This window comes from Pipistrellus hanaki (genome assembly GCF_964339955.1).
Source record: "Pipistrellus hanaki genome assembly, chromosome: 4".
Lineage (NCBI taxonomy): Eukaryota > Metazoa > Chordata > Mammalia > Chiroptera > Vespertilionidae > Pipistrellus > Pipistrellus hanaki.
The window spans coordinates 15,729,730-15,756,679 of NC_140506.1; the positions used below are offsets into that span (position 1 = coordinate 15,729,730).

General features: G+C 35.1%; 1 protein-coding gene and 1 long non-coding RNA gene across 8 annotated transcripts in view; one reads left to right on the top strand and one right to left on the bottom strand.

Moving 5' to 3' along the window:
• Nucleotides 1-26,950, bottom strand: part of CDH18 (cadherin 18) — a 305,298-nt gene that overhangs the window by 51,229 nt on the left and 227,119 nt on the right. For all 7 annotated transcript variants that reach the window (XM_084880780.1, XM_084880774.1, XM_084880777.1 and 4 more), the window contains 3 exons: nt 19,850-20,017; nt 11,703-11,890; nt 6,360-6,613 (listed from right to left, as the gene is read on the bottom strand). In XM_084880780.1, the coding sequence (XP_084736906.1) occupies nt 6,360-6,613; nt 11,703-11,890; nt 19,850-20,017 (610 nt within the window). The remainder of the gene's footprint in view (nt 1-6,359; nt 6,614-11,702; nt 11,891-19,849; nt 20,018-26,950) is intronic.
• The window catches only part of LOC311620991, a 59,023-nt gene that overhangs the window by 8,072 nt on the left and 24,001 nt on the right, over nt 1-26,950 (top strand). Inside the window, exon 2 of the long non-coding RNA XR_014794782.1 lies at nt 805-868. This is a non-coding gene — a long non-coding RNA (uncharacterized lncRNA). The remainder of the gene's footprint in view (nt 1-804; nt 869-26,950) is intronic.

Genomic DNA, 26,950 nt, shown 5'->3' on the forward strand with positions numbered 1-26,950 from the left:
ATTCCCACCTCTTCATGAACTATGTGATAATTTCTGAGAAACATAAAATAATATAACAATAAAAACTCAACAACAAACACATCAAAAATAAAACAGTCAAAAAATAAATGAATAAAGAACTCATGAAGATGGACAACAGTGCGATGATTGCGAAGCTGGAAGGGGGTGGGTGGAAGTTGAAGAGGGCACAGAGAGGAAAATGGTGATGGAAAAAATAAAATAGAAAACAAAAATAAAGAATGCAGTTATTACACTGGGGGCATTTGCTCATTGAGGCTACAAGTAAACTCAAAAGATTAAACACTTCTAATTCTTTGCAACTCTTATTTTTTTTAAACAATACTTTAGAATTTTTTTTCTTCATTTGGCATATATTTTCAACTCTAGTCACAATTTTATTCCTAATGTTAGCATATAAATGGGCTATTGCTTCCTAAATAGTGTCATGTTGAACATTTAAAACAATTAAGCACAATATTTGTGATTTCCTTCTGATTGCTTTAAAGTTATACAAAGAAACCATAAAAATGTTATCGACAATAAGTAAATATATAGATAAATGCAGACTTTAAATCAGAGTGGAAAGAAGTTAGGATGGTAGAATGTATTTAGAGATTCCAAATATATATATATAGATTTACAATAAAGCTCTTCCTCCTATGAGAAATTGTTAATTGAGGTCTTCAATAATTTTTTTGTGTGTTTTACTAAATCAAGTACTATATGTTTTAGTATTATTACATTTACTACACTTGTTGTACTATAAAAAGAGGCTTGACTCTTTTCATCATCTCATTTTTCCAGTGCATGAAATGCATCCAAATAGTAGACCTGAGGTCCTGGCTTTACTCGATGGCTTTCTGACCACGTAAGACATCAGTCTGTTTGTGACTTTATGATCCTTGACTTCTACAAATGCAATTGTTGATGACTGTTATTATTAGAAGTTGTTGTTGAAATATATAAGAGGCCTGATTAAAAAACAAAACAAACAAACAAACAAACAAAAAAGAGGCCTGGTATTCTGGCTTTAAAAACAAACAAACTGCTCTAACTGGTTTGGCTCAGTAAATAGAGAGTCAGCTTGTGGATCTAAGTATCCCCGTTTTGATTCTGGTCAAGGGCATGTATATTGGTTGAGGGCACAGTAGGAGGTGTGCAGGAGATAGATGACCGATGTTTCTCTCTCATCAATGTTTCTAACTCTCTATCCCTCTCTCTTCCTCTCTGTAAAAAAATCAATAAACTATATAAAACAAACAAACAAAAAACAACAAACAAGGTTTTGGTGGTAAAACAAAACTGGATTTAAATTCTGGATCTGCTACTTTATCACTATGTAAATTTGGCCAAATTACTTAACATTTCGAGCTTTAGTTTCTTCATCTGTAGACCCCTTCAAGCTCTTACACGGGTTCTTGAAATGCTATATAAAGCTCCTAGCTTATATTGAATAGATAACAAGCCATAAATGATCACTATTTTTATAGTCACAAGATCACATTTACAGAAAGCTCTCTAGCTCCTCTTGTTCAACCAAAGATTGTTCATATTCTCTGGCCAGATGGCTCAGTTTGTTGGCACACTGTCCTGTACACCAAAAGGTTGCTGGTTCTATTCCCAGTCAAGGCACATACCCAGATTGTGGATTTCATCTCCAGTTGGGTCCTGTATGGAGATAACCAATAAGTGTTTCTCTCCCACATTGATGTTTCTCCCTATCTCTCTCACCTCCCTTTTCTTTCTCAAAAAAAAAAAAAAAAATCAACAAAGACATAACATCAGGTGAAGATTAAAATACATAAATACTAGAGGCCCAGTGCATGAAAATTCATACACAAGAGGGGCGTCCCTCAGTCCAGCCTGCCCCCTCTCACAGTCTGAGAGCTTTCAGGGGCAGGAGGCAACCCAACAATCAGGGATGGCAATGCCCCATCACACCTCTGCTGCAAGCACTGCAGGCAGCACAGCCTTGGCCGGCCCTGGTTATCTGAGCCTCAGGCAGCTCTGGGCGGCTGGGCAGCCTCAATCCAAGGCTTGCCTGTGCCTTGAGGCGGACCCTGGGAAGATTGAAGGGACTGGGCCCCACTATCTTGTGGCTGTGGGCACTGCCATTTTTGAGAGCATGAAAGTCAATTAGCATATTCTCTCCCTATTGGCTATGAGCACCACAATCTTTGCAACAGAGTGAGGGTCGATCAGCATATCCCCTCTTTATTAGATAGGATATTGCTCATCTCTCCACAGCTACTGGGGAGTTTCTGATTTCCATTTGCAGCATGCCAGCAATTGAATGCAGCCTGCTTAAATTGAAGGTTTCTTCATTGCAGGTAAATAGCCTGGTTTTGATTTTACTTTTTTCAAAGGTGGTGATTATACTGCTGCCAACTGCACATTCTTGTTGTGAGTTGAAAGAAACAAAAGCTAGACATGGTATGCTCTTAGAAATCTGAAGAGTCTTACTAATAATTTAGAAAATTGAAATACAAAAGACAGAAGTCAGGAAGCTTTTCACAAATGTCTGAAAGACTCAAACTCCCTTTCATTATCAATTCCACAGACTTGGAGTTAATTGCATTTCAGGGCACATGGCAAGGTACATCTTTTCACTGCATTTTTCCTTAATTAGTACAAATGTTTAGTCCCCAAGAAAGGTGAAAGTATAAGGCTTGCTTTTGTGTTTGTTAATGTTTTCTGATTTTAATCACTGTTTGCACCCAGAGGCCCATATGAATGACATACTTTTATTGAAATAAGAAATAAAAATTATGTAAATCACACCTGGCAAAAGCAGCTAAGGAATCTAATTATTTTAAGGTAGCTTCAGAAGGATTTATTTTGGTTGTCTAACCAAAACAAAGCAGAAAGAATAATGCATATGCTGATGGATTTGTTCTCCGTATTAGCATTTGGAGTCAATGCACCAATCATCTTTGCATCCCAACAAGTGGGATGTTCAATTAAATAATGGATGTTCAATTAATGCTCCTAATAATACACAGAATTTACTGAGGCAATTAATAATATCATGGGTCAATCCAATATACATAAACAATTTATTTTATAAAAAAGTGTATAGTTGAAATATTACATGGCTGTAAATGTATGTGAAACATACTCATTGGTATACATTTCCCAAAAATCTCTTTTCAAAATCTCTTTCCCTGAATATAATTAGCACTCCAGTTTTACCAGTAAACCAGCCATTTTAGTTTTCCTCTGTATCAAGGTTTTTGAACTTTAGCACTACTGATATTTAGGACCAGATAATTCTTGGTTGTAAGCACCATCTCTGGTCTCTACTCAGAGGTAACTAGCATTCCTCGCCTAGTTGTGACAACTGAACATGTCTTTAGACATTGTCAAATATCCTCTAGTGGGGAAACTTTGCATGGGAGCCACTGTGCTAAGTGGAATGGATGTTTTGGGATATGTTGGCATCTACAGAGCAACAGTGAAAGTAGTTTGTCCCTGATCTTAATGTTTCTTCCTCTGACCTACCCTTTGGGCACATAGATGCCACTCTTCATAGCATTTAAAAATTTTATTATTATTTATTTTGAATTGCAAATCTTCCCATCATTGCTTTGATTATAATGGTTTGTCCTTCTTCTCTCCCCCACTGATATTGCTGCAGGATAAATTTTAAAGATGTCCGCACAAAGCCTTTTCATGGTCTCTGTCTAATGTCTTTCTACAATCTCAGCACTTGCCCTTCACACACAGGTAACCCATGCTCCTGATATACATAAAAACTACATTGATTTTCTCTATTCTTTATCTGTCTCAACCTTAACTTGGGTTTTGAACCTTAAAATCTTCAACTCACTATGTCTACAAGATTGTGTGCACTTTTTTCCATGCACACTTTCATATCTTTATCACCCTATCAAAGAATGCAATTTTTTCAAGTTTATCTCTACTGGACTTCAAACTGCTGCTGCTGTTGTGTGCATGAGCTAATTTCTTTATCATAAGGACTATTGTAATAATCAAATAAGGTACTTTAAATATCACCTTTTTAATATTAAAATGCTAATTATGTAGTCTGTACCTTTTAATTAAAACTGACTGTGCCTCCCACCTCTTTTAATTAAAAGGTACAGACTGCAAATTAATATCTTAATATTAAAAAAAAGTCTTACTAAAGTTTATCAAATACTTTATGTGAAACTAATAGCATTAAATATTTAGGTTTTGGCTCCTTTTGATAAAAGATGGGCCATATTTGCAAATATCGTTTATAATGCTACAGTTTTAAATATAGTTGAACAAATTATACTTACTGTTAAGTATCAGAAATGCCATTTAAAAACTAGAGGCCCAGTGCACAGACTCATGCACCCAAAGGGGTCCCTTGGCATAGCCTGTGAGGATAGGGCCGAAACCAGAAGTCTAATGCCGCCAGCCATTGCTGACAGCCACTCTTGCTCATCCCGCCCTATTGCATCTACCACCACACCACCATCGCCATTCAGTAGGCACACTGCAGCTCCATTGAGCTCTCCAGGCTGCAGTGGCCAACCGTGAGCCCTGAATCTGGTGTCCGTGGATCAGCTAAGTGGCACTCCCACTATGGGAGTGCACTGACTACCAGGGGGTAGCTCCTGTGTTGAGCATCTTCCCCCTGAAGGTCAGTACGTGTCGTAGCTACCACTCAACCAGTTGTTTGGTTGTTCAGTCACTTAGGCATATATATATATATGGCATTCTATGTAATGCTGAAGCATAGCAAGCTTTCCTCTGGTTGGAAAACTAATTATGTCATCTCTTACTTCTATCCCTTACATATCAATTTTTATAACTGGGTTTATGCATACTATTTTGTATACTTGCATATCCTGCTTCTTCAAGCAGTCCCAGCTCTTGCTCTCAGTGTAAGAGAGGGCACCCATTGACAGGGTACTCCTTCTACACTCACAGATAAAGCAGGAATATTGAATACATACATTTGTGCACATATCATTGGTTCTCTCCATGCATAGGTACTGTGGACTTCTTTTTTTAAGCTGAAACAATCATGCTTACATAAAAGGAAATTGAGAGCCTTCACAAACATTATGTAGATACCAATGGAAATGGTTACTCTATCACCCTTTGTTAAAATAGATGAGAACTCACTCTGGCAGGTTTGGCTCAATGGTTGAGCATCAACCCAGGAACTAGGAGGTTGCAGGTTTGAATCCTGGTCAGAGCACGTGCCTGGCTTGTGGGCTTGATCCCAGTAGGGGGCATGCAGAAAGACAGCAGACTGATGGTGTGATTGATGATGTTCCTTTCTCATAGTTGTTTCTATCTCTCTCTCCCTTTCCCTTCCTCTCTCTCTAAATATCAATAAAAAACATTTAAAACAATTAAAAAAATAAAGAGAACTCAAGAGAATCAGAATAAATATGGGGACAAGCTGACAAATTTATTAAGATTTTCCAGCTTCTAAGACCTTAGGATTACCCAAGAATATAAATTCAGGATAACTGAGGACTTCTACATGTCTGCAGTTTTTGATTTTGTTATAATTGAGACAAAATAAAAAAAAAACCTTTCTGATTATACAATAAAATTTTAATAATCTCCACTGCATGACATACTGTACTAACATAATAAAATATTTACTGAGCACTTACTGACTGTGCTAATTACTTTGTATCAATTTAACCTAATTATATCTGCATATTTATGCAGTATTATTATTCCTTGTTCATATATTTTGGAATTAACATTCCAAGGTTGAAAAACTCTATCAGATCACACAGCCAGTCAGTCAAGACCCCAGAATTCCCACATGCCATCCTATAGTGTCAGTGTCTAGTCAGCTTTGGACAAGTTGACAGTTATTAAATGACTTCTAGGTGCAGGCCACTCTGCTTAACACTTTATACACAATGCCTAAGGCTTTCTCATAATACCTGAGAGATAGAGTCTTCTTTCCTTTTGCAGGTAAGGGTGGATGATTTCCTAAAGGAACACAGCTATTGTGTCAGAACCCGGAGTCAGATAAGCCTTCTTCCCAGCCCCCTCCCCTTTTGTTCTGTAACTATACTTCCTATCACTAAGGAATCAAGGTTTCTCAACTTCAATTCAATAAATGTTTCCAGAGAATTATATCCATATCTATTAAGTCAAGTGTAAGAACTAATCTGTGTGGTCCAAAACATACTCATGGTTATAACTACATATATTCTTCATTTGACAGAAACCCATCTACTACATGACTCATATATAAAATACCAGTAACATAATTTAATTGTAATTACAGAAAAATAACAAATATAACATCTTTAAGTATTATTTTATAAATTTTAAATTACTGTGACACAATCAAAATATTTAGGTGTCTGAAATGTGGAAGCATACCTTACCTTACTAAGCTGTTGGCGCTGTCAGGATCTTGTGCCAAAACTGCTCCAACGACAGTTCCAACCTTGGCATTTTCATAGACTTCCATGATGTAGGAGGGCATGGAAAAGAGAGGTGGTTCATCCACATCCCCGACAATGATCTTCAGCATGGTGGCGTCTTTAAAGGGACCCAAGTGAGAGAAGCGAAAATCAAGGTGTGTATTTGCTCCTTCTATGTTGAGGGTGTAGGACTTCTTTTTCTCATAGTTCAGTGGCTGCCAGGGGGAAAAAATGCAAGATCCAAATCATGACAGTTATCACTTTCAAACAAGTATTTTTTTCTAGTTTTGAATAGATGTAAGTACATCTATTTTCTCTTAAAAACAAACCATAAAGTCTGTACAAGTAATCTCCTTGCTAAGTTAACTTATTAAGTGTGAATTTAAAAGTGATTATCTATAATACTACCAACAGTAAAAAGATAAATTAAAAAAATTGGTATTGATTTGTTAAATTTATATATATATATATATATATATATATATATATATATATACTTAAACAATTAAAATAAAATAAAAATGTAAAAAACAAACAAACATTATATCTCATATCATTGATTTGCATCTACCATATCTTATTTTTCACCTTGCTGGTTTTAAACTTTGCATCATATTTTAGAATCTGATAAACTTTTTTAAAAAATAGTTTTATTGATTTCAGAGAGGAAGAAAGATAAAAACATCAGTGATGAGAGAGAATAATTGATCAGTTGCCTCCTGCATGCCCCACGCTGAGGATTTAGGCTGAAACCTGGGCATATGCCCTGTCCAGGAATTGAACTGTAACCTGGTCCATAGATCAATGTTCAACCACTGAGCCATGCCAACTGGACTAAACTTTTAAGTTTTCAGCTCAAAATATTTTATTGGAATTTTGTAATAAATTTTATACAGACATTTCAATTTCATTGTTTTGTTTTTCATTTATTTTCTCTGTTGCTAGTAACAGCATTTCACCTATTTGTTTATTTTATTACTAGAGTCCAGATGCACGAAATTTGTGCAAGGGGCTGGACCCTTGCCACCATGGTGACTGGCTCTGCCTTGGCCTCAGCCCACCTTGGCAGTCAGGGCCTCTGCTGCCTCTGCCTCAGCCCCCATCACCACCATGGCTTCCTCTGGAAGGTGGTCTGGAAGGGCATCTGGTCTAATTAGCATATTACACTTTTATTATTATAGATATTATGGTATAATCAACTTTTTTCTGTATAGTTTTTATGTTTCATTTATTTTTTTTAGCTTTCAGTTTTGACTAATCTTATAATCTTTTTATTGTACTCTCTTTTTTTAAATTGTCAACCAATATTTATTTTTCTCTATTAATTACATATGTCATCAATAATGAATTTGGCTTAGCATATAATAATAAATAAGGTCAATATGGCATTTTGTCCCAAGGAATATGTGGTCTAATGTATCATATAAAATAGTAAACAGACATTTATAGCACTGTGTATTTAGTGCTATAAGACTGGGTACTATGGAAATTAATAATGAGAATACAAACCTAGGTGCATGTAAGCAGCTCTGTCCTTTTTCTAAGAGGAAGTACCTTTGCAGATAAGAACTGAATGTTTGGGAAGTGTTTAGCATGATGCACACAATAGAATCCACAACCAAAAATAAGCTCAGATGTATGAGTTTAGAAAACAGAGTTCAGTGTCAAAAGTCTCCATGGTGATGTTAGTGCAGTTGCTGCAGAGACCAGGCTTTGAATGAGAGCATGGGAAGTACCCACTGATGCTGAACTTCTTTTGTAATATCTATGAGAAGAAAAAGAGATTTTTTTTTCATCCTTATTTCTGTCACTAATTTTGCACTAGCTTGCTTCAATCTTAAAGCCTATTCTCTTGGCTTTTTCAGAGAATGATCATTCCCTATGGAGAAACTCAGCTATTTCCCTTTATCCTAAGGGACAAGGAGAAGCTGATTAGAATGAGGATCCTTAAGGAACTTTATAAATAGTAAGATCAGTCTTACTGGTGTTTATTTTCCTTACCTCTTCTGAATTGCCTTGGATAATTGGCCTTCCCAGAGATTGGTGATTGCATAGAAGGAAAAATAACCATTTAATTTAAAAACTTGATATGAAGAAACTAAATCCTAGAAAATTTCTCAGGTCATGGGAACATGGATGAGATTGGGCTACCATAATATTTTATAAGTTTTTAATAGACAAAAAAAAAACAACTATCTGAAAATCTCAAATTTTCTAAAGTAATCATTTGTTTTGGGGAGCTATCTAGAAATCTGTAGATTTTACTTTCTTTAGTTACTGGAATATTTTTATTTATTTATTTAATTTACATTTTATTAAAGAAAAGTTTGCTGTTGCCTGTTGTGGTGGTTAAGTTTCTGGTTTTGTTGTTTTCTGAGTCATTTTCATTAATGTTTAGTTATATTGTATTTGGAGGAGCACATTTTTGTCTGTACTATTTTGGCATTTCTCTGTCAGAAGTTATTAGAAACACAGTAATAGATTTCACTGAATTGAAATGGACTCCTCCCTCTTCAGCACCAGGCTGAGCATGAGTATTACTTTCTAGATATTAGAACCTATTAAGAATAAAAATATCTGGTTGGCTGAGGTTTTTAATAATAAAGTCCCTAATGAATATTCAACTTTTGTAAATAATTCATTAGAATTGGAAAACTTTTTTTTGTAATGCACAAAGTATGATCATGGATTTGCCTATCTACATACTTACAATGTCTTAGGATGCCTTGTTTATTGGTCTTTGTAGTTCATGGCCTCAAAACTTTACAGTTCATGGCAAAGGACAGTCTGATTCTTAGTCTTTCACGTAATGCCAGGCAATGTAATGATGTCAAAAAAATCAAACACAACCCACTAAAACCGTGGTTATTTGGATTAGATATAGTACGGCTACAGTGAAACCCATTTCCTTTTTTATTAGCCAGGCCAAACTTAGTGTCTTTTGACCATATTTTATCTATGTTCAATAACTACATTGTAAGGTGTTTACATAAGAACACTGAAGATTAAAAGACTTGATATAATGTCAAATTAAGCTTTAATGACAGGACCAAATTTTTATTTCATCTGACAGGAAGAGCATGTTTTCCATCACCTTTCATTAATATGGAGACAAATACATGATTTTTTGGTTTAAACCAATAGGCATCTGTATGTAATTAAATAGCTTTAAAAGGAAAAGTGATACTACAAATGATGTTGTTGATATTCATTCGGAGCAAATAGGGTTGGGACCCCGTATTGAAAAAAAAAAAAGGGACAACTTTATAAAGAGCGCAAATTGGTATAAAAAGCCCAAGAAGGGATTCAGAGATAGACTCCTAAGAAGAAACACATCCCTAGCCAGAGGTTTATGTCAGAGGAAAAAGTGCATCAACTTGTATTCATCTTTATCACTTTTCCCCCTTTCCGCCCAGTCAGGCTCCATTAAACAATGAATGAAAGTTATCAAAGTGTGTTTTCAAGGTGCCATATCATGGCCTGGTGAATTTAACTTGGCAATTTTCTGATGAAGAAATGATATGGACAGGAATGTGCAGCACTCCTGCAAGCTGATTTAGAGAGCACAGCTGATTTTGATCTTTGGGAAGTTTAACTGCTCTGCCTTGCTGGCTAACGTGAGCTGCTTTAGGGATGAAATAAGGGACAGATTTTGACAGACTTGAATCCATTTCTTGCCATCTGAATCAGTACCCCTTGAAGGTTAAAACACTGAGTTATATAGTTTAGGTTTTAAATCTCTATGCTTTACAACATAAAACATAGCAATAAAATAACTCTGAGATTGATAATGCTAATCTGAAAGATATGCTTATTTTACACAGACCAGTGATGACTACTGCTTTATATACTTTAAGTTCTACTCTTTAGGCCCCTGCATAGCATTCAGAAATCTTGAATTTTAAATCAATATAAAATTGTGATCAATAGAAGAATTAATGTGTTTTTATATAGAGCAACTTGAAAAGTATATGCAAAACAAAGATAGATAGATGGATAGACAAATGATGACAGATAGATGATAGACAGATGATAGATAGATAGATCGATAGATAATTAAATTTATGTTAACATCTACAGTAGCACATGAGGGTAAAATTTCTCAGCCTGTGTTCTGAACATATTTGTTAAAAAGGTCAATTCATTCCACCTTGGTCAGTACATGGCTCAGTTGGTTGGAACATTGTCCTGAACACCAAAAGATTGCAGGTTTGATTTCTGATCAGGGAACATACCCAGGTTTTAGGTGCATATGTGAGACAACTGGTCAATGTTTCTCTCTCCTCCTCTCCCTTCTTTTCTTTCTAAAATCAATGAAAGAACATGTCCTCCAGTGAGGACTAAAAAAAATTAAAAAGGCCCATTCCTTGGCCCCACCCACTACAGTCTTTCTGAATCAAAATATGCAACAATTAGTCAAGGATATGAATAAGTAGAGTTTTAAGCTGAAGTCATTAAACATTTAAAGACTGAGATACACTTCACTAGGCATCACATTTAAATTGATTTTTGTAATTTTATTAGATCCAATTTTTTAAAAAAAATATGGACATGAACCTTATGTACTCTTAAAAGCAAAAAACAATTGATGCAATCCACTGACAAATTCTTAAGAATAAAAAGGAATGGGGGCCGAAACCGGTTTGGCTCAGTGGTAGAGCATCGGTCTGCGGACTGAAAGGTCCCAGGTTCGATTCTGGTCAAGGGCATGTACATTGGTTGCGGGCACATCCCCGGTAGGGGGTGTGCAAGAGGCAGCTGGTCGATGTTTCTCTCTCATTGACATTTCTGGATCTCTATCTCTCTCCCTTCCTCCTCTCTGTAAAATATCAATAAAATATATATTTTTTAAAAAAGAATGGGGGATAAGGTAAATGGTTTTACCAAAGCTGTTTTGATGGATCCATGACCATCAGGTATAAACCTATATCCTAAAGAGTTTTGGATACTGTGGTAAAGATTTTACATTAGTGTAGTTTAGGAAAGTCTCTTAATTAGAACATAGATTAATGATATTAATATAACTGACATTGATGATAAATATGTTATCTTAGAACAAAGGCCAGGGGACACATTCATGGTGTATTCAACATAATGTTTTTCAACATACAAGATATAATTTCTAAGAGAGTATCCAAAGAGCCACTCACAATGTTGCATAACTAAAATGTAGTTACATTTTAAAGAGGAAATATTTTATCATCTTAATGACCTGACAATATGGATTATTCATACACCTGCTAAATTTTCATTCATGCAAAAATTAGTGAGTTGCCTAAATCACTGACATTATATTCATTTTACCTTCTTTAAGGAAAGGATCCCTTCTCTGGTCTCTTTGTCAGTAGAGATGGAGAATATTCCAATACCATCACCATTGATGATGGAGTATGTCATGTCAGCATTTGAACCAGTGTCTGCATCGTTTGCCTTGATTTTCCCAACAGCTGAACCAACTTGAGCTGACTCAGGAACATACAGCTGATAATGCTCTGAAAAGTATTTTATATTAAACATTTCAGAGATAATAATTTTAAAAGAAAATACATTCAAATATTTAGAAAAATATTTAAATGAACATAAAATTAAGTTTTTTTCAAGTTTTAAATTTTAGTATACCACTTAGTAATGCAATACTAGAATTACATAAACTTTAACTTGTATGCAAAATAGCCTACATATGAAGAATTTGTAGATATCTGAATTAAAATATTTTTTCCAACTGCACACTCAGAAACAACAGAAAAATAGATGAGGGAGGTCAAGTTTGCATTTTGATGTTGAGCAAAACTATGTGCAATCTCCACTTTTGCTCCAGATAATATAGAAATTCAAAGTGAAAACAGAAAAAAAGAATATAGCCTACATGTGAATGTGATTTTTACTTTGCTAAAAAAAACTTAAGTTGGTGAAAACTATGGCAAATAAATATAGTGTTTTTATATATTTATTTAGCATGTATTCTTGGTCAGCTTCTAAAAATAATTTAAAGTAATTTTATAATAAAGTAAAAATAAAAAAGGAAATTAAATAGTGTGCCTAGAAGTAAATCCATGCAAATAAAGCCAACTGATCTATGATGAGGGTGCCAGCAGTACACAATGTAGAAAGAATAATTTCTTTATCAAATGGTATTGGGAAAATAAAACGTTCACATATAAAAATAAAATTGGACCTTTGCCTTACATTATATACAAAAATCATCTCAAAATGAATTAACAACTGAAAATGTAAATTTCTAGAAGAAAACAAAGGGGGAAATCTTCTTGACATTGGTTATAGTAACAATTTTTTGGCTATGACATCAAAAGCACAGGAGAACAAAAGCAAAAATAGATCAGAAGGACTGCACCAAACTAAAATACTGCTGCACAGCAAAGGAGAGAATCAACAAAATTAAAAAGACAACAAATTTGCCCTATATGATGGGGCAAATATTTTAAAATCATTAATATAATAACAGATTAATATTCAGAAATTGAGGAACTTATACAACTAAACAGTAATTGAACAATTTGATCAAACATGGGGAGAGGAACTAAGTAGACATTTTTCAAAAGAAGACTTCCAAATAGCCAATTGGTACATGACAATATGTTCACCATCACTAATCATCAGAAAAATGCAAATCAAAATAATAACAAGATATCATCTCAATCTGCCAAAACGGTTATTACTAAAAAGAGAAATATAACAAATATTGGTGCAATCTAAAGAAATGAAATCCTTATGCATTGTTTGTGGAAATATACATTGGTTCAGCCACAATGCAAAACAGTATAGAGGTTTCTCAAAAAAGTAAAATGAGAACTACCATGTAATCATTAATCTCACTTTTGAGTATATTTGAAAGAACTGAAATCAAGACCCCCAGAGAAGTCGGTATGCCCATGTTCATTGCAGCATTATTCACACTGGCCAAGACATAGAAATACCAGTGTCCTCAACAGATGAAGAAATAAAGATAATGAAAGATTCTCTCTAATAAGATAAAAAAATACAAACAATTTGTAAAATACAGCCTCTGAGTACATATTATATAAGGCACAAAGGTAATATCCTAGCTAGAGAATTACAAGATTAATAGAAGTGGGAATTAAAAACAGAGACACTATGATAAATGTAAATGAACTCAATGAGCTTAAGATATCTCTGATAATAAATATTATTAATATATAAAAATAGAACTTGATAGAGTAGAAAGCATATTCTAAAGAGCCTAGCATGAATTTAATGCTTAAATATTTTTCTTCAAGCATTGAATCCACATCTACCTTTGTAACTTTAAACTCAAATATAATTCATTTATGCCCTAAGGCTTGTTAGTATACTATACCTAACAATGGAAGAAAGCACATTAAATTATCCTAAAGTAACAAATTATATCAAACTTACTCTACATACTAATTCTAACAGAAACAGCATGCCAGTATTAGCCATGAAGATATATAAATACTGTATAGAATTACCCTTAAAAATTCTGACACCTGAGAAACAACAGTCCACAAATAATTAGGTATTATGATTTTGAATTATAATGGTAATACACACACTTTCATTTACCTGTTAATTTATAAGAATTGGAATTTTCTATGGGAGTGAAAAACACAGTGGAGAAACTTTATAGGGTATAATCAAAGTGAATTTAGAAATGTTTGACTAAAAGCCTGAAGTTTTGCCATTGCCATTAATTTATTCACATAGAAAAAGTCAGCTAGCTATTCAGGAAAAAAAAAAAGAAAAGAACATTTATCTAAATAACATTAATAAAGGTTGTAACTCATAGAATATTAATATACATGCTGAATAATCTTTTGTTTTTCCATAATATATTTACTCTATAATTACTCTCTGGGAAAAACAAACTAACAAAACAACACCCATCTAAACAGTTTTATGCTACAGTCCAGTGAGCATTTTTATTGTTACCAAAAGGATCCTCAGAGTACTCTGAGTTCAGAAGAAGGTTATGTAGCCTGGCCCCTGGTGTGGCTCAGTGGTTGAGCACTGACCCATGCACCATGAGGTTGCTGGTTCAATTCCCCATTAGGGCACATGTCCAAGCTGCAGGTTTGATCCCTACTATAAAGGGTGCACAGGGGATGCAATGGATGTTGATGTTTCTCTCTCATCAATGTTCCATCCCTTCCTCTCCCTTCCTCTCACTCTAAAACCAATAAAAAAGTTTTAAAAAGTTATATGCTGTGCTATACCATCTTCAAGAGGATTAAAGTGAATTTAAAAAACCACATAGCTAGATGGCAATTTCACATATGCACACATAAACATGTATACTCACACATATTGTTTATACAAGTACATATTATAGGTGTGTACTATAAAGTATCTCCACTTATTAGCTTGAGACAGAGAAAAAAGAGAAATAGGCAGATAGAGAGACAAAGATCATTCATTCAATTTTCAGAAATACATTTATAATTGGTTTGTGAGAACAAATCTTAATTTTCCCTCTTGAAATTAATGGTTGAGTTTTCCTTGTTCCCTCCCTTTTTTAGAGCATTTACTAGAGAAAGGAGTTATTTTCACAGTTATCAATAATGCAAGGATATTATGTAGCAGTGAAGAATCACCGGAAAATATATTTTATAGTACAGTCCCCAACTGTACCCCACACCAGCCTGGTTGCCCCTAACTTCCCCTCCGCCACATCAGCCTGGTCACCTCTTACTGCCCGCCCCCTGCCAGCCTGGTTGCTCCCAACTGCCCCCCTGTGCTGGCCTGGTCACCCCCAACTGCCCCTCCCTGCCAGCCTAGTTACCCCACATGGCATACTTGTTCAATCATTTGGTTGTCCCTCTCTAACCTCCCTGCTGGCCTGGTTGTAGGCAGCCATCTTGTGAGGGCATGAGGATCAATTTGCATATTATCTCTTTATTATATAGGTCTGACTGTAGAGCTAGATTTTTGTTAGAGTCTACCTCATTAGAAAGTTTTAAAGATATCTTCAAATAGTGCGAACATTACCTATTTTTGTTTTAAATTATGTAATTGTACATAGCATAAAGATACAAATACAATTATTTCATATTTTTGTTTCTGACTGTGCTATAATTTTATTTGCTAGATTGATCCTTTTCATATAATTTCTTAGAAGGCATCATAAAATGTTAATGATTAGGTCAAGTACATTAAAGAAAGACTTGGTGGGAATAATAAAAGGGCATTTTGCTCAATGAAGCTTGTCCCTTTTAACACCCTTTTCCACCAGGATAGCATTGATTCTAATTACTTTTTAAAAGACCTGTATCCTTGCTTCAGTGACTTTGCCAGTTAAGCGTATAAGTTATTCCCTAAGATTAACCCAAACCACAGCCTTCAAAATCTTTAATTAATCTGATCATCACATTCATTGTGACTAATTAATATTTTTCTTACATGAATAGTATTTATATGAGAAAGTGACCAGCTGAATATAAAACATGTATGTATAGATGATTCTGGGGAAAAATTGATTGGCATATAAATAGTTAGATACCATGATATCTGAATTATCGATGTTGCCTAACATTAACAAGATTACCCAGAGAGTTTCTAAATCTCTATTTTAAATTGTGTTATGCAGATAGTTTACATTAGAAATGCGACTTTCAACTTAGGAAAAGGACACACAAGCAATAAGGAATTTTCCTGCATCTAAGAAACTTCTATTGAATTTTAATCATTAAGCATTATATTAAGGTCTGCCTGCAATGTTTTAATACATAAGTAAAGCAGTTACTAACTAGAGGCCCAGTGCATGAATTTGTGCACAGGTGTGGTTCAGCCAGCCTGATCAGAGTGGGGGGCAATCAGGGATGGAGTGACTGGGTGGAGGGGCCATGGGAAGTTGGCCGGCCGCCCCTACTCCTCGGTTGAACCCTCAGTCGAGGGGACAATTTGCATATTAGCTTTTTATTATATAGGATACTATAGCTATTTGAATGCCACACAATTATCCAGTATGAGAATCTTCACTGCACTCTGAAATAATATCTTAAAAATTTTTAAACCTAACACATTCTGTGTTATGATGTGTCAATTATAGCAAAGCAGATTATCCTATGAAAAGTTGTTATTCTCTTCAAAGTGAAGATACAGTGTGCCACTTTTGAACATTCTCTCACTTTTATTCTTTAAATATTTTTTTATTGATTTCAGAGAGGAAGGGAGAAGGTGAAAGAGATAGAAACACTATTGATGAGATATAATCATTGATGGGGTGCTTCCTGTATGTTCCCTTCTGGGAACTGAGTCCACAACCTGATAGGGGTGCATGTGAGTGGAAACCAATCAATGTATCTCTCTCGCATTTATGTCTCTCTCTCTCTCTCTCTCTCTCTCTCTCTCTCTCTCTCTCTCTCTCTCTCTCTCTCTCTCTCTCTCTCTCCGCCTTCTCTCTCTCTCTCCCTCCTTCTCTCTCTCTCTCTGTAATTCCCTCCCAAGAGTTTACAAAGTTTCCATATGTGTAAGCAGCCATTTGATGAGTTTAATGCAATGGGTAAATGAAAAATAGTTTACTGCAAGCTACTCTTGTCAGGGTGACACTAAATCATTTTGAAAGCAGCATTATGTTCGAGCAACACGAGTGCAAACTAAAACATATTTTAAACCAGTTAGGGTAGGTTCCGGCTCTGTTTCAAAACTAAGTGCAGCTTGCAGTGTGTCAGGGGTGACAACGGTCAGTCACTCTGCACAGACTGTTACTGACCAAGGACAGGTAGATCCCATTAGATATAACGAGCTCACTAAGAGGGTACACATTTATAGTTTCCTGGTCAGGTAAAATGTTTGTTTTCACTATAAATGGATGATTCCAACAACAAAACTGTTACTAATCTATCATAAGCCCATACATAGTTTTCTATATTCATCACTATTACAATTTTTCTGTTGAATTTTAAAATCAATTTTAATGGACTTGTAAATTAAAAAAAAAAAAAAAAAAGATTATAGAGAAAAGAAGGGAGAGAGAGAATTGGAGATGCTATTTGTATTTTGACCAAGGATTTCTTCATGCCCTATTGTGTAGAACTGAATTTATTTTATTTCATTTTTTATATTTATTGTCTAAAGTTTTACATATGTCTCCTTTTCCCCCTCTCAATCCTCCCCCCAACCCCCAGCCATTCCCACCCCGGATTTTTTTTTTTGATTAAAATCTATGATATTAATATACATCTTAACAACAGTCATGGTATAATCTGCTTGAAAATAAGGTAGACAAGTTAGTATTATAAATTACATTAAATTTTGTATTCAGTTGAGTTTAGCATTATTACTCATTATCTTTTAAAATATTTGGAATTCAGTTTTCTAATCCTGTGAAATAATAGCACTGTGTGAAAGTGATATATGTGCATATTACATGGACTAAATGATAAACTAAATATAAAATAGACTGTACTTTGTAAAATGACTTAAATTTAATTATATGTTATGTTTAATGTATTATATCCTATCTATGATTTATAATTTTCTTTCAGACATACTTTCTTCGCAGGGCAAAAGCCAGTGAACCAGGTCACATAATCTTAACTCTAGAACCAATATTTTAAAGTGGTTTTGCCTAACTGGGAACTTGAATTGTATGTATTCTAACAATAGTAGTTTGACAGAGTAATAAATTTGACCCAGTCACTCATTAGAAATCATTTTTCAATGGCTGTCTGAACTCTTAAGTTTACAAAGACAATTAAAGCATTGTTCTTACTTAGTTCATACTAGGTGAGTAGTTATGTACCCATGGAAATAAAAATAACATGAAAGAACATGGGATAGTGCTATGTAATAGGAAATTAAGAATATAAACTCTGCTAATTCTGCAACAGGGTTAGTTCTGCAGGGCTTTTAAACAAACAAACAAACAAAATTGAGTGTGGAATATTCTGAGTTGAATTAAAGGTATGGAAAGTTTTATGTTTTAGGAATGATCAGTATTCCACCCTGGTTGAGCCTGATGTGTACTGAGACCAACATTAAGAGATAAAGCTGAGGGACCGGTTTGGCTCAGTGGATAGAGCATTGGCCTGCGGACTGAAAGAGATAAAGCTGTGGAGCCCTGGCCAGTGTTGCTCAGCTGGTTGGTCACCTGTTTGATTCCTGATCAGGGCACATGCCCAGGTTGCAAGTTTGGTACCTGTTGTGGTACAGGAGGCAAATGATCAATATTTCTAAGTCACATCAATGTTTATCTCCCTCTTCCTCTCCCTTCCTCTCTCTCTAAAATTAATAAAAAAATATTTTTAAAAAAAGAGATAAAGTTGGAGAAGGAATTTAGAACTAACTTGTGAAGAGTCATTACTGACATACCACATAGTCTATTTTATTACAGTTTTGAAACATCATGTGTAAGAAGATAAAAAATATATATATATATATTTTTTGAAAAGAGATATAGTTGGGGAACGAATTTAGCACTAACTTGTAAAGAGTAATTACTGACATACCATATAGTCTATTTTATTACAGTTTTGAAACATCTTGTGTAAGTAGAACATAAGGGACAGATCCCTTATAGGACTTTTTTAATTAAAAATCATTCCATAAAATGTTATCTATAGTTCTGCCACATAAAAAAATTCAAATAGAATTATTTATTGTCCCTCCTGATATAATAAATATAATTTCCTTCCAAGCACACAGAACTGATACTTCTCCCTGAACTGCCTTCTAGTTTATGCTCTCCATTCTTAAGACTCATATTCTACTCCAAAATCCTACCTTATTATATTAGTTGTAGCCTAATATTGGATTGTTGGATGGTGTATGTGTGTGAGTGTGTGTATGAAGAGCATTCATTCCTAATATAAAGGATTTTCTTTTAAATTTTAGTAAAAATAGGTATCTATGCAATTATTTTGCCTGAGAATGCCTATACCCAAGCGTATTTTGAATATCTTTATGAATACCTTGGTAACTCATAAATACTTTATTTAATGCAGGATAACATCACCCAGTATGACTGCATCATTTAAATTATATATATATAATTATTGATTTTTTACAGATAGGAAGAGAGAGAGGGATAGAGAGTTAGAAACATCGATGAGAGAGAATCATCGATCAGCTGCCTCTTGCACACCCCCTACTGGGGATGTGCCTGCAACCAAGGTACATGCCCTTGACCGGAATCGAACCTGGGCCTTTCAGTCCACAGGCCAACACTCTATCCACTGAGCCAAACCAGTTTCTGCTGACTACATCATATTAAATGTTTAACCGTGATACCAACTGAAACACACATTGAACTCAGTGACAATTATCTACCAGGTTCAGGAGACAGGAGGTAGAATGAATTCTTCAGTCTTGTTTATAGAAGGGAGACCATATGGCACAAAAACAAAATATTCCATTTAAGATAACAGTAACATGCAGCTATAGATGCAAGCATTTCATTTTGCTTTATATAGAGGAACGCCATTACATTCAAAGCAGGAGAAACAGGTACGTACTCTGAGGAAAGTGTGGGGGGTTGTCGTTGACATCAGTCAGGGTGATGTTGACCGTGGTGGATCCTGAAAGCCCTCCGACTTGCCCAGCCATGTCTTTGGCTTGAATGACCACCGAGTAGTGCTCTCTGGCTTCTCTGTCCATGTTATGTAAGGCAGTTCTAATAACTCCTGCAACACATATTTTAAAACCCAGAATAGGTTATTCAATAATTGAGAAATGGCATAGAAATTTTTTTTTTCTGTTTTAAGAAATGTATTTTTAATGAAATACGTTTGAAAGAAAAGCCAGGCTTCTGAGGCAAAGTGTACCTTATCAATGTTTCTTACCTGTCCAAGTAAATCATATCAAGCACATTTCCTATTCATGGGAAATGTAAGATGCCCATCTCTGCCTTCCCTAGGGTGGTCAGCTACTATAGGGCAGATTGCAACCTGAGAATATTCATTCTGCTGGTGTGTTCGACACTTTTCACCTCGTGCTTCTCAGCTGAGATGATCTGAGGTTACTTCTCCTCTCTGCAGAGAATTTACATAGTATCTTGACAGTGATGTCAAAGTTTGACGATGGAAAATGTTGGGGAAGTGTGGATAGTTGAAAGAAGATGATAGGTGGGAAGCATTTTAACATATATCGAGATTAAGAAACTCACGAAATTTGGCAAGAAATAAAAACGGCAATAAGAACTAGATCTAAGTACATATGCAAAATGAAGTTATGATACCGAGTAAAATTATCACACACAATGGCACATTTTTTATTTTATAGGGACAAAGGAGACATTTAATGGACTTTCTCATGAATTAATAATTAAACCCAACAGAGACTAAAAACGTTATATATCTACTTGTAATTATGTGTAAGTAAACATACAGATATGCACAAATTAGAGAGCCTTGTTAAGACAGGCCTAAATTTAAAAATTAAACACATGTTGAGAGGGCCAAGTTTACCCAAATACTATCTATACATATAAAGAGGTAATATGCTAATTTGTCCATTATGGTATCCCAGTCACAACCAGTCTGTGGGCAGGGACAGGGGCGGGGACTTCTGACCTCAGGACTAACATCACCCAGCCTGCTTGAGTTCCCCTTCAGTGCTGATGTGTTCCTGGTGATATTGGGGAGGTTTGAGGGGGGACTGGGCTTGATGGGAGACCTCAGGCCACACCCCCTGCCCCATCACTGGGCCAGGACACATCAGGCTGTGCCTGCTCCCCACCCCAGTGCCAGGCCTGGGTACCTCAGGCCACACCTTCTGCCCAGTGGGTTTTTGATGGGGGACTTTAGGCTGTGCCCCCACCCCAGCACCAGGCAGGGGGACCTGAGGCTGCACCCTCCCACCTGGCAGGGCTTGATGCAGGATCTGAGGCTGCACCCCCTGTCCAGTGCCAGGCTGGGGGACCTGAGGCTGTGCTCCCCACTTGGAGGGGCTTGGCAGGGGTGGGGCCAGCCAGATCTGGGTCTCACCCAGTGGGGGTGGGGCCAACTGGGTCTGGGTCTCCTGCATTTTCAAGTGAGGGTGGTGGGTGGAGACTTGACTCTAGGTCCCATGACATGCCCCAGTCTCTGACAGGAGGAAGATTTTATATACCAGTACATTTTACGAATTTTCTTAAATCTCTGACACTTCTATTATAGAGAAAGGGCAAATAGCAATATTAAAATAGTTCCTCTAATTAATTCCCTTTTAATGTTCATGAAGTTCGTTCACTGGGCCACTAGTTAAGTCATAAAATAAGAAAAACTGTCCTCAGGTAGATAATCTATCTTATAAATAAATATCCAAATCTATACGTATATATGCTTTATGGGGATGCAAATATATAATATAAATATAATTGCTATCCCAAACTTTTGTCTACATTTAACAACCACCTTTTTATGTTCATTTAAAAAATATCTGGATCATGCCACTTTTGAGAATGACACCAATGGCTTCAATCACACACTTGATTAGTTAGCAGTGCAATTCATAGCATGATGCCAATTATAATAACTACTAAATATAGTGTTGAACTCGTTTGCAAACAATATCTTGATATAATGAGAGAAAATTGATTGTATATTCAAGTAAAAAATAGTCCTTTAAAAGTGGAATGGAACAGCCAACCAGTTGTTTTGAATAAAAATACCAAACTTCTGGAATTTCTTACTGAATTAATTTACTGGATATGTAATGACTTTAAGAGGAGAGCCTTGGGTACCAGAAAAAGAGACCCCCCAACTTTCAAAATTTGTGAATATATAATTGAAGAGTTCATAAAAACTTTCCTGAAGCTAAATCTGAAATGAAAATTATTCTTATAAAAAACTATAATTATATGATAATAAGTGATTCCTCTAATTCATGCATACAAAAAAGCCTCAAGCATTTTTATTAAAAAGAACAATGTATTAGAACATTTAATAATTATATAAGAAGGGATTGAGCTGATGCAGAAGAGAATGAGGTAAGAATTAATATATTTTGTAAAATAAATATATATATGTTCTAGTATTTGAAACAAAATAAAGATGCCATTCTAAAAAGAATACATCGTAAGTGGAATTTACCTCTGGTGGGAAGAAGTATAAGATTATTTTCCAGGAAAATGCTTTACAATGAAATAGTTAAAGTAATATTCTGTATACTATAAATATACAAGTAAAACATTAATCGTTACAAAGTGAAGGATAGATACATGCAAAAAAATAAAGACTGTACTACTCATACAATATTTAAAAAATGTTTTAAGGACTAAAATGTAAATCCTAAAATCATAAAACTGGAAGAAAATAGACCAAGTAAACTTCCTGACATTAGTCTAACTAATCTTTGTGCACACATCCACTGAGCAAGGGAAACAAAAGAAAAAATAAACTAATGGGAATATATCAATTTAAAAGCTTCAGTACATTGAAAGAAAACTTCAACAAAACAAAAAGCAACTTACTGACTGGGAGAATATATTCACTAATGACATATCTGATACAGAATCAATGCCCCTTTTTAATTGGATTTTTTTTTCTTATTGAGTTTTAATAGTTATTTGTATAGTTTAGAACAGTCCCTTATCAAACATCTATTTTCCAAATATTCTCTCCCAGATTAGGCTTGTGTTCTTATCCTCCTGACAATGCAGTGTCTTTCACAATGTAGAAGTTTTTAAGTTTTTTTTGAAGTTCAGCTTTTTAATTATTTCTTTCATGGGTCATGATTTTTGAGTTGATCTAAAAAGTCATTGCTAAACTCAAAGTCATGGAGACTATCTCCTATGTTTTCTTTTAGGAATTTTATATTTTTGCACTTTATATATAGGCCTGTGATTCATTTTGAGTTACCCTTTTTAAGGGTGTAAGGTCTATGTCATGGTTTTGCATGTGGATGCTCATTTGTTTCAACACAATTTTTTGAAATATTATCTTTTCTCCATCAAGTGACCAAAGACTAGTAGAGCTCCAAAACTACATGCTAAAATCTTAAGAGTTCATATAGTGACCTGGATTACGTCACATACACCTCCTCAACCACACATCGCTTCTCAAATGCCTGTCCTTGAAAATAGCTCCAATCATGGGAACCACAGGAATAAGTAATATTTCAAGGGCAGAAGTTGGGAGAGGAACTTCAGAATGTTCCAGTCCAGCTGGAGGATAAATCGGTTTTGTTGACTTCCCCCAACATCTATAACAACTAACACAGCTGATTCTAATGCAGGAAGGTCGAGATTATACATTAAAAAACCCTAGTTAGAAAGATGAAGTTTTACCAGTATGTATTTATACTTTTGTTTACTTTTAATCTCCATCATGTCATGCCAAAAAATGTATATATAGAAACACACACACACAAAGACAAAAAAAGTAATGTGCAATGGTATTACATATATTCAAAACTATGAAGCCTAAACTCATGTGACAAGTTAAACTGTATTTACACAATGCAAGTAAGAAATGAAGTCTTTGTTTTTTTGGGCTTTCCTGCCATACATTCATATACACAGTATAGTAATCTACTTTACTTTTGTCTTCCAAATAAACCTAATAAGGACATAAACATGGCCTTTTCATTAAGTAAATTTGTAAAGAAAAAAAATATGAAGTAGCTGTGGCTCGACAGTTGAGCATCCACCTATGAATCAAGAGGTCACAGTTGGATTCCTGATCAGAGCACATTTCCTGGTTGCATACTCTATCCCCAGTAGGGGGCATGTGGAAGACAGCTGACTGGTGATTCCCTCTCATCGTTGATATTTCTGCCTCTCTCTCCCTCTCCTTTCCTCTCTGAAATAAAGAAAATTAATTAATTAAAAAAAATATAAGCCGAAACTGGTTTGGCTCAGTGAATAGAGCGTCGGATTGCAGACTGAAAGGTCCCAGGTTCGATTCCTGTTGAGGGCAGGTACCTTGGTTGTGGGCATATCCCCAATAGGGGTGTGCAAGAAGCAACTGATCAATGATTCTCTCTCATCGATGTTTCTAACTCTCTATCCCTCTCTCTCCCTCTCTGTAAAAAAATCAATAAAATATATTTTAAAAAGCATGCATATATATATATATATATATATATATATATATATATATATATATATGAAGCAGCTAAAGTAATTATCATAAATTACTGCATTGCTCCTTTGTTTGAAACAAAGAAAACTCTTCTGTTTACAATAAATGTTAGGTAACTGGCAATGGCATATAGTGAATGTTTGTAAGACATGCTTCACTAGCAATGTTTACATCCAAATTGTTAACAGGAATTGTTGCCTTTTATTCTCCTGTGATGCTGGGTTGAATCAACACGATGTGATTACCATTGTATTATGTTGTTTTGTTTCTTATTACTTTCCTAGTAAATGATTGCAGGTGCCCCACTGCCTGCAAATTACCTATTGACTACTGCTTCCCAATCACCTTGATATGTAGGGGCTTGTAAAGGAATTACTCTCTGCTGAATACAAGTTCATAACATTGAAAACTCATCTGTGGATATAAACATTGCTTGTTGAATCCAACTCACAGGACTACCATATGTGTATGTTCCCTGAATGATGAGATTCATATACAGCAAGATTCTCCAAAATGTTTTCTTGCATTCTTACTCACTAAAAACATTTTAAGATTGAAATGTAAAAATTTAGTTCATTAGATACTGCCACAGAAGATTGCAAAATAAAATCTCTAAAAGGCTAGAACTAATAAATAAGAATGCACATTCAAATTCCTACAGAAATCTCCAAGATACACGTACACATTTATGGAAGGAACTGGTAAGATTTCTTCAATGTCTAAACTATAATATGCACTTTAGCTCGAATGCTTATTTTACTTCTTAATTTGCCTAACTGTTCATTCACTCAGTGTCTAGCAAGTTATTATGCAATGTCTATTAAAATGTGCTGGTCTTCCAATGTTTTTCTAATGGGGCATAAAGACCACTTGATAACAAAATCATGTGAAATGTCAATTATCATGTAACTTCAAGAATATCACCTCAGACCTGCTGATCAGAACCTGGGATAGTGGCCCTGAGCATCAGTACTGAGGACAAGCTCCTTTCCAGAATCTCATGAATGACCAAATTTGAGATATCAACATAGAGTTGAGAACACATGATATCTGGCCTTAAGTTGCTCATATATCATTGAAGGATCTTTTTGTTTAAATTGATATGAATTCTGAGAGGTTTAATAATGTTCATAAGTTCCACTAACCATTTTCTACATGATGACACAACATCTTGTCACTAATAATCCGTACTCCCAGCTGCCCAACTGTGGTGAGTTAGGAACCTGGGAGATTCTTTATGTTAGCTATTGAGTTGCTATTTATTTTAACATTTAGTATATTACGTGCTATGCTTATTCAATATACATTCTGAAATTTCCTTACTGATTATAAAGATCATGTGGCTTCCGTAAATTCTTGTTTACAATGAAACAAAATGATTTAGACATTGAATCTCTATGTATCCATCAGCAACACAATTCCAGAAACCTCTTTCTTCATTTATCACCAATTTAATGTATGTTAAATATATATATATAACTTATAGGGCAGAGCTTATGACATTAGAATGTTATGGCTTGAGTGTTTACCGATGGGGAAATTGACATGCAAATCTGGAAAGTTAAATAATACAAAAAAAATGTCATTTCTTAAATGGCAAACAAAACCTAGACTTCAGAGGTCATAGTTATCAAAATGGATAAGCATGACCAAAGAGTACTTTATGAGAGAATGATATGCTTACAAAATATGGAAGGATGATGGACAAGCACTATGCAAATGAGATATGACATTAGTAAAGGTGTGCATCTGGAATGTTTATTACTGCAGGGATAAAATTATATCATTGGAAAATGATTGTAAGAGATGAGTAGAGATCAGGTTCTCAGTAAGTGTAAAAACACTGTAAATATTTGTTTTGTTCTTTGGGTGACAGTAGGTTTGAATAGCTGCCTTGCTGTACCTGTGGACAGCTGATACTGACTAAACTTCACTACTTGTGAAGTTGGTACTGGCTGAGAATGAGCAAAGCCATTGCTGTCTCTATAGTCATATTTAGCATATTCCAAACTCTAGAGTTCCAATGGGTAATGGAATAACTTTAGATTTATATTTAGATTTTTCTGCACAGTTTATTTTATTTTAAATAAAAACACAGAACATATATATATATATATATAATAACACAGAACATATATATATATATATATATATATATATATATATATATATATATATATATATAATATATAAAAGCCTAAGCAACCTTTATGACTTAATGACCAGAATGACTGGTCACTATGATGCACACTGACTACCAGGAGGCAGACACTCAATGCAGGAGCTGCCCACTTTTGGTCATTGCGCTCCCACAGCCAACCTCCCTCATGCCCTCCTGCCCCTGCTGGCTGGCACAGATTGCCCAATCAGGGCCTGCCGGCCAAACGCCCTTGATCCCTCCTCCCACCCCCAGGCACGAATTTGTGCATTGGGCCTCTAGTATATGAAACTGCCATCCCAGAATTTAAAAACAAACAAAGCAAGCAATTCAACATATTTAGCTTCAAGTTATGACTCTTGGACTTAATAATCATAGATTCATGAAGGCAGACA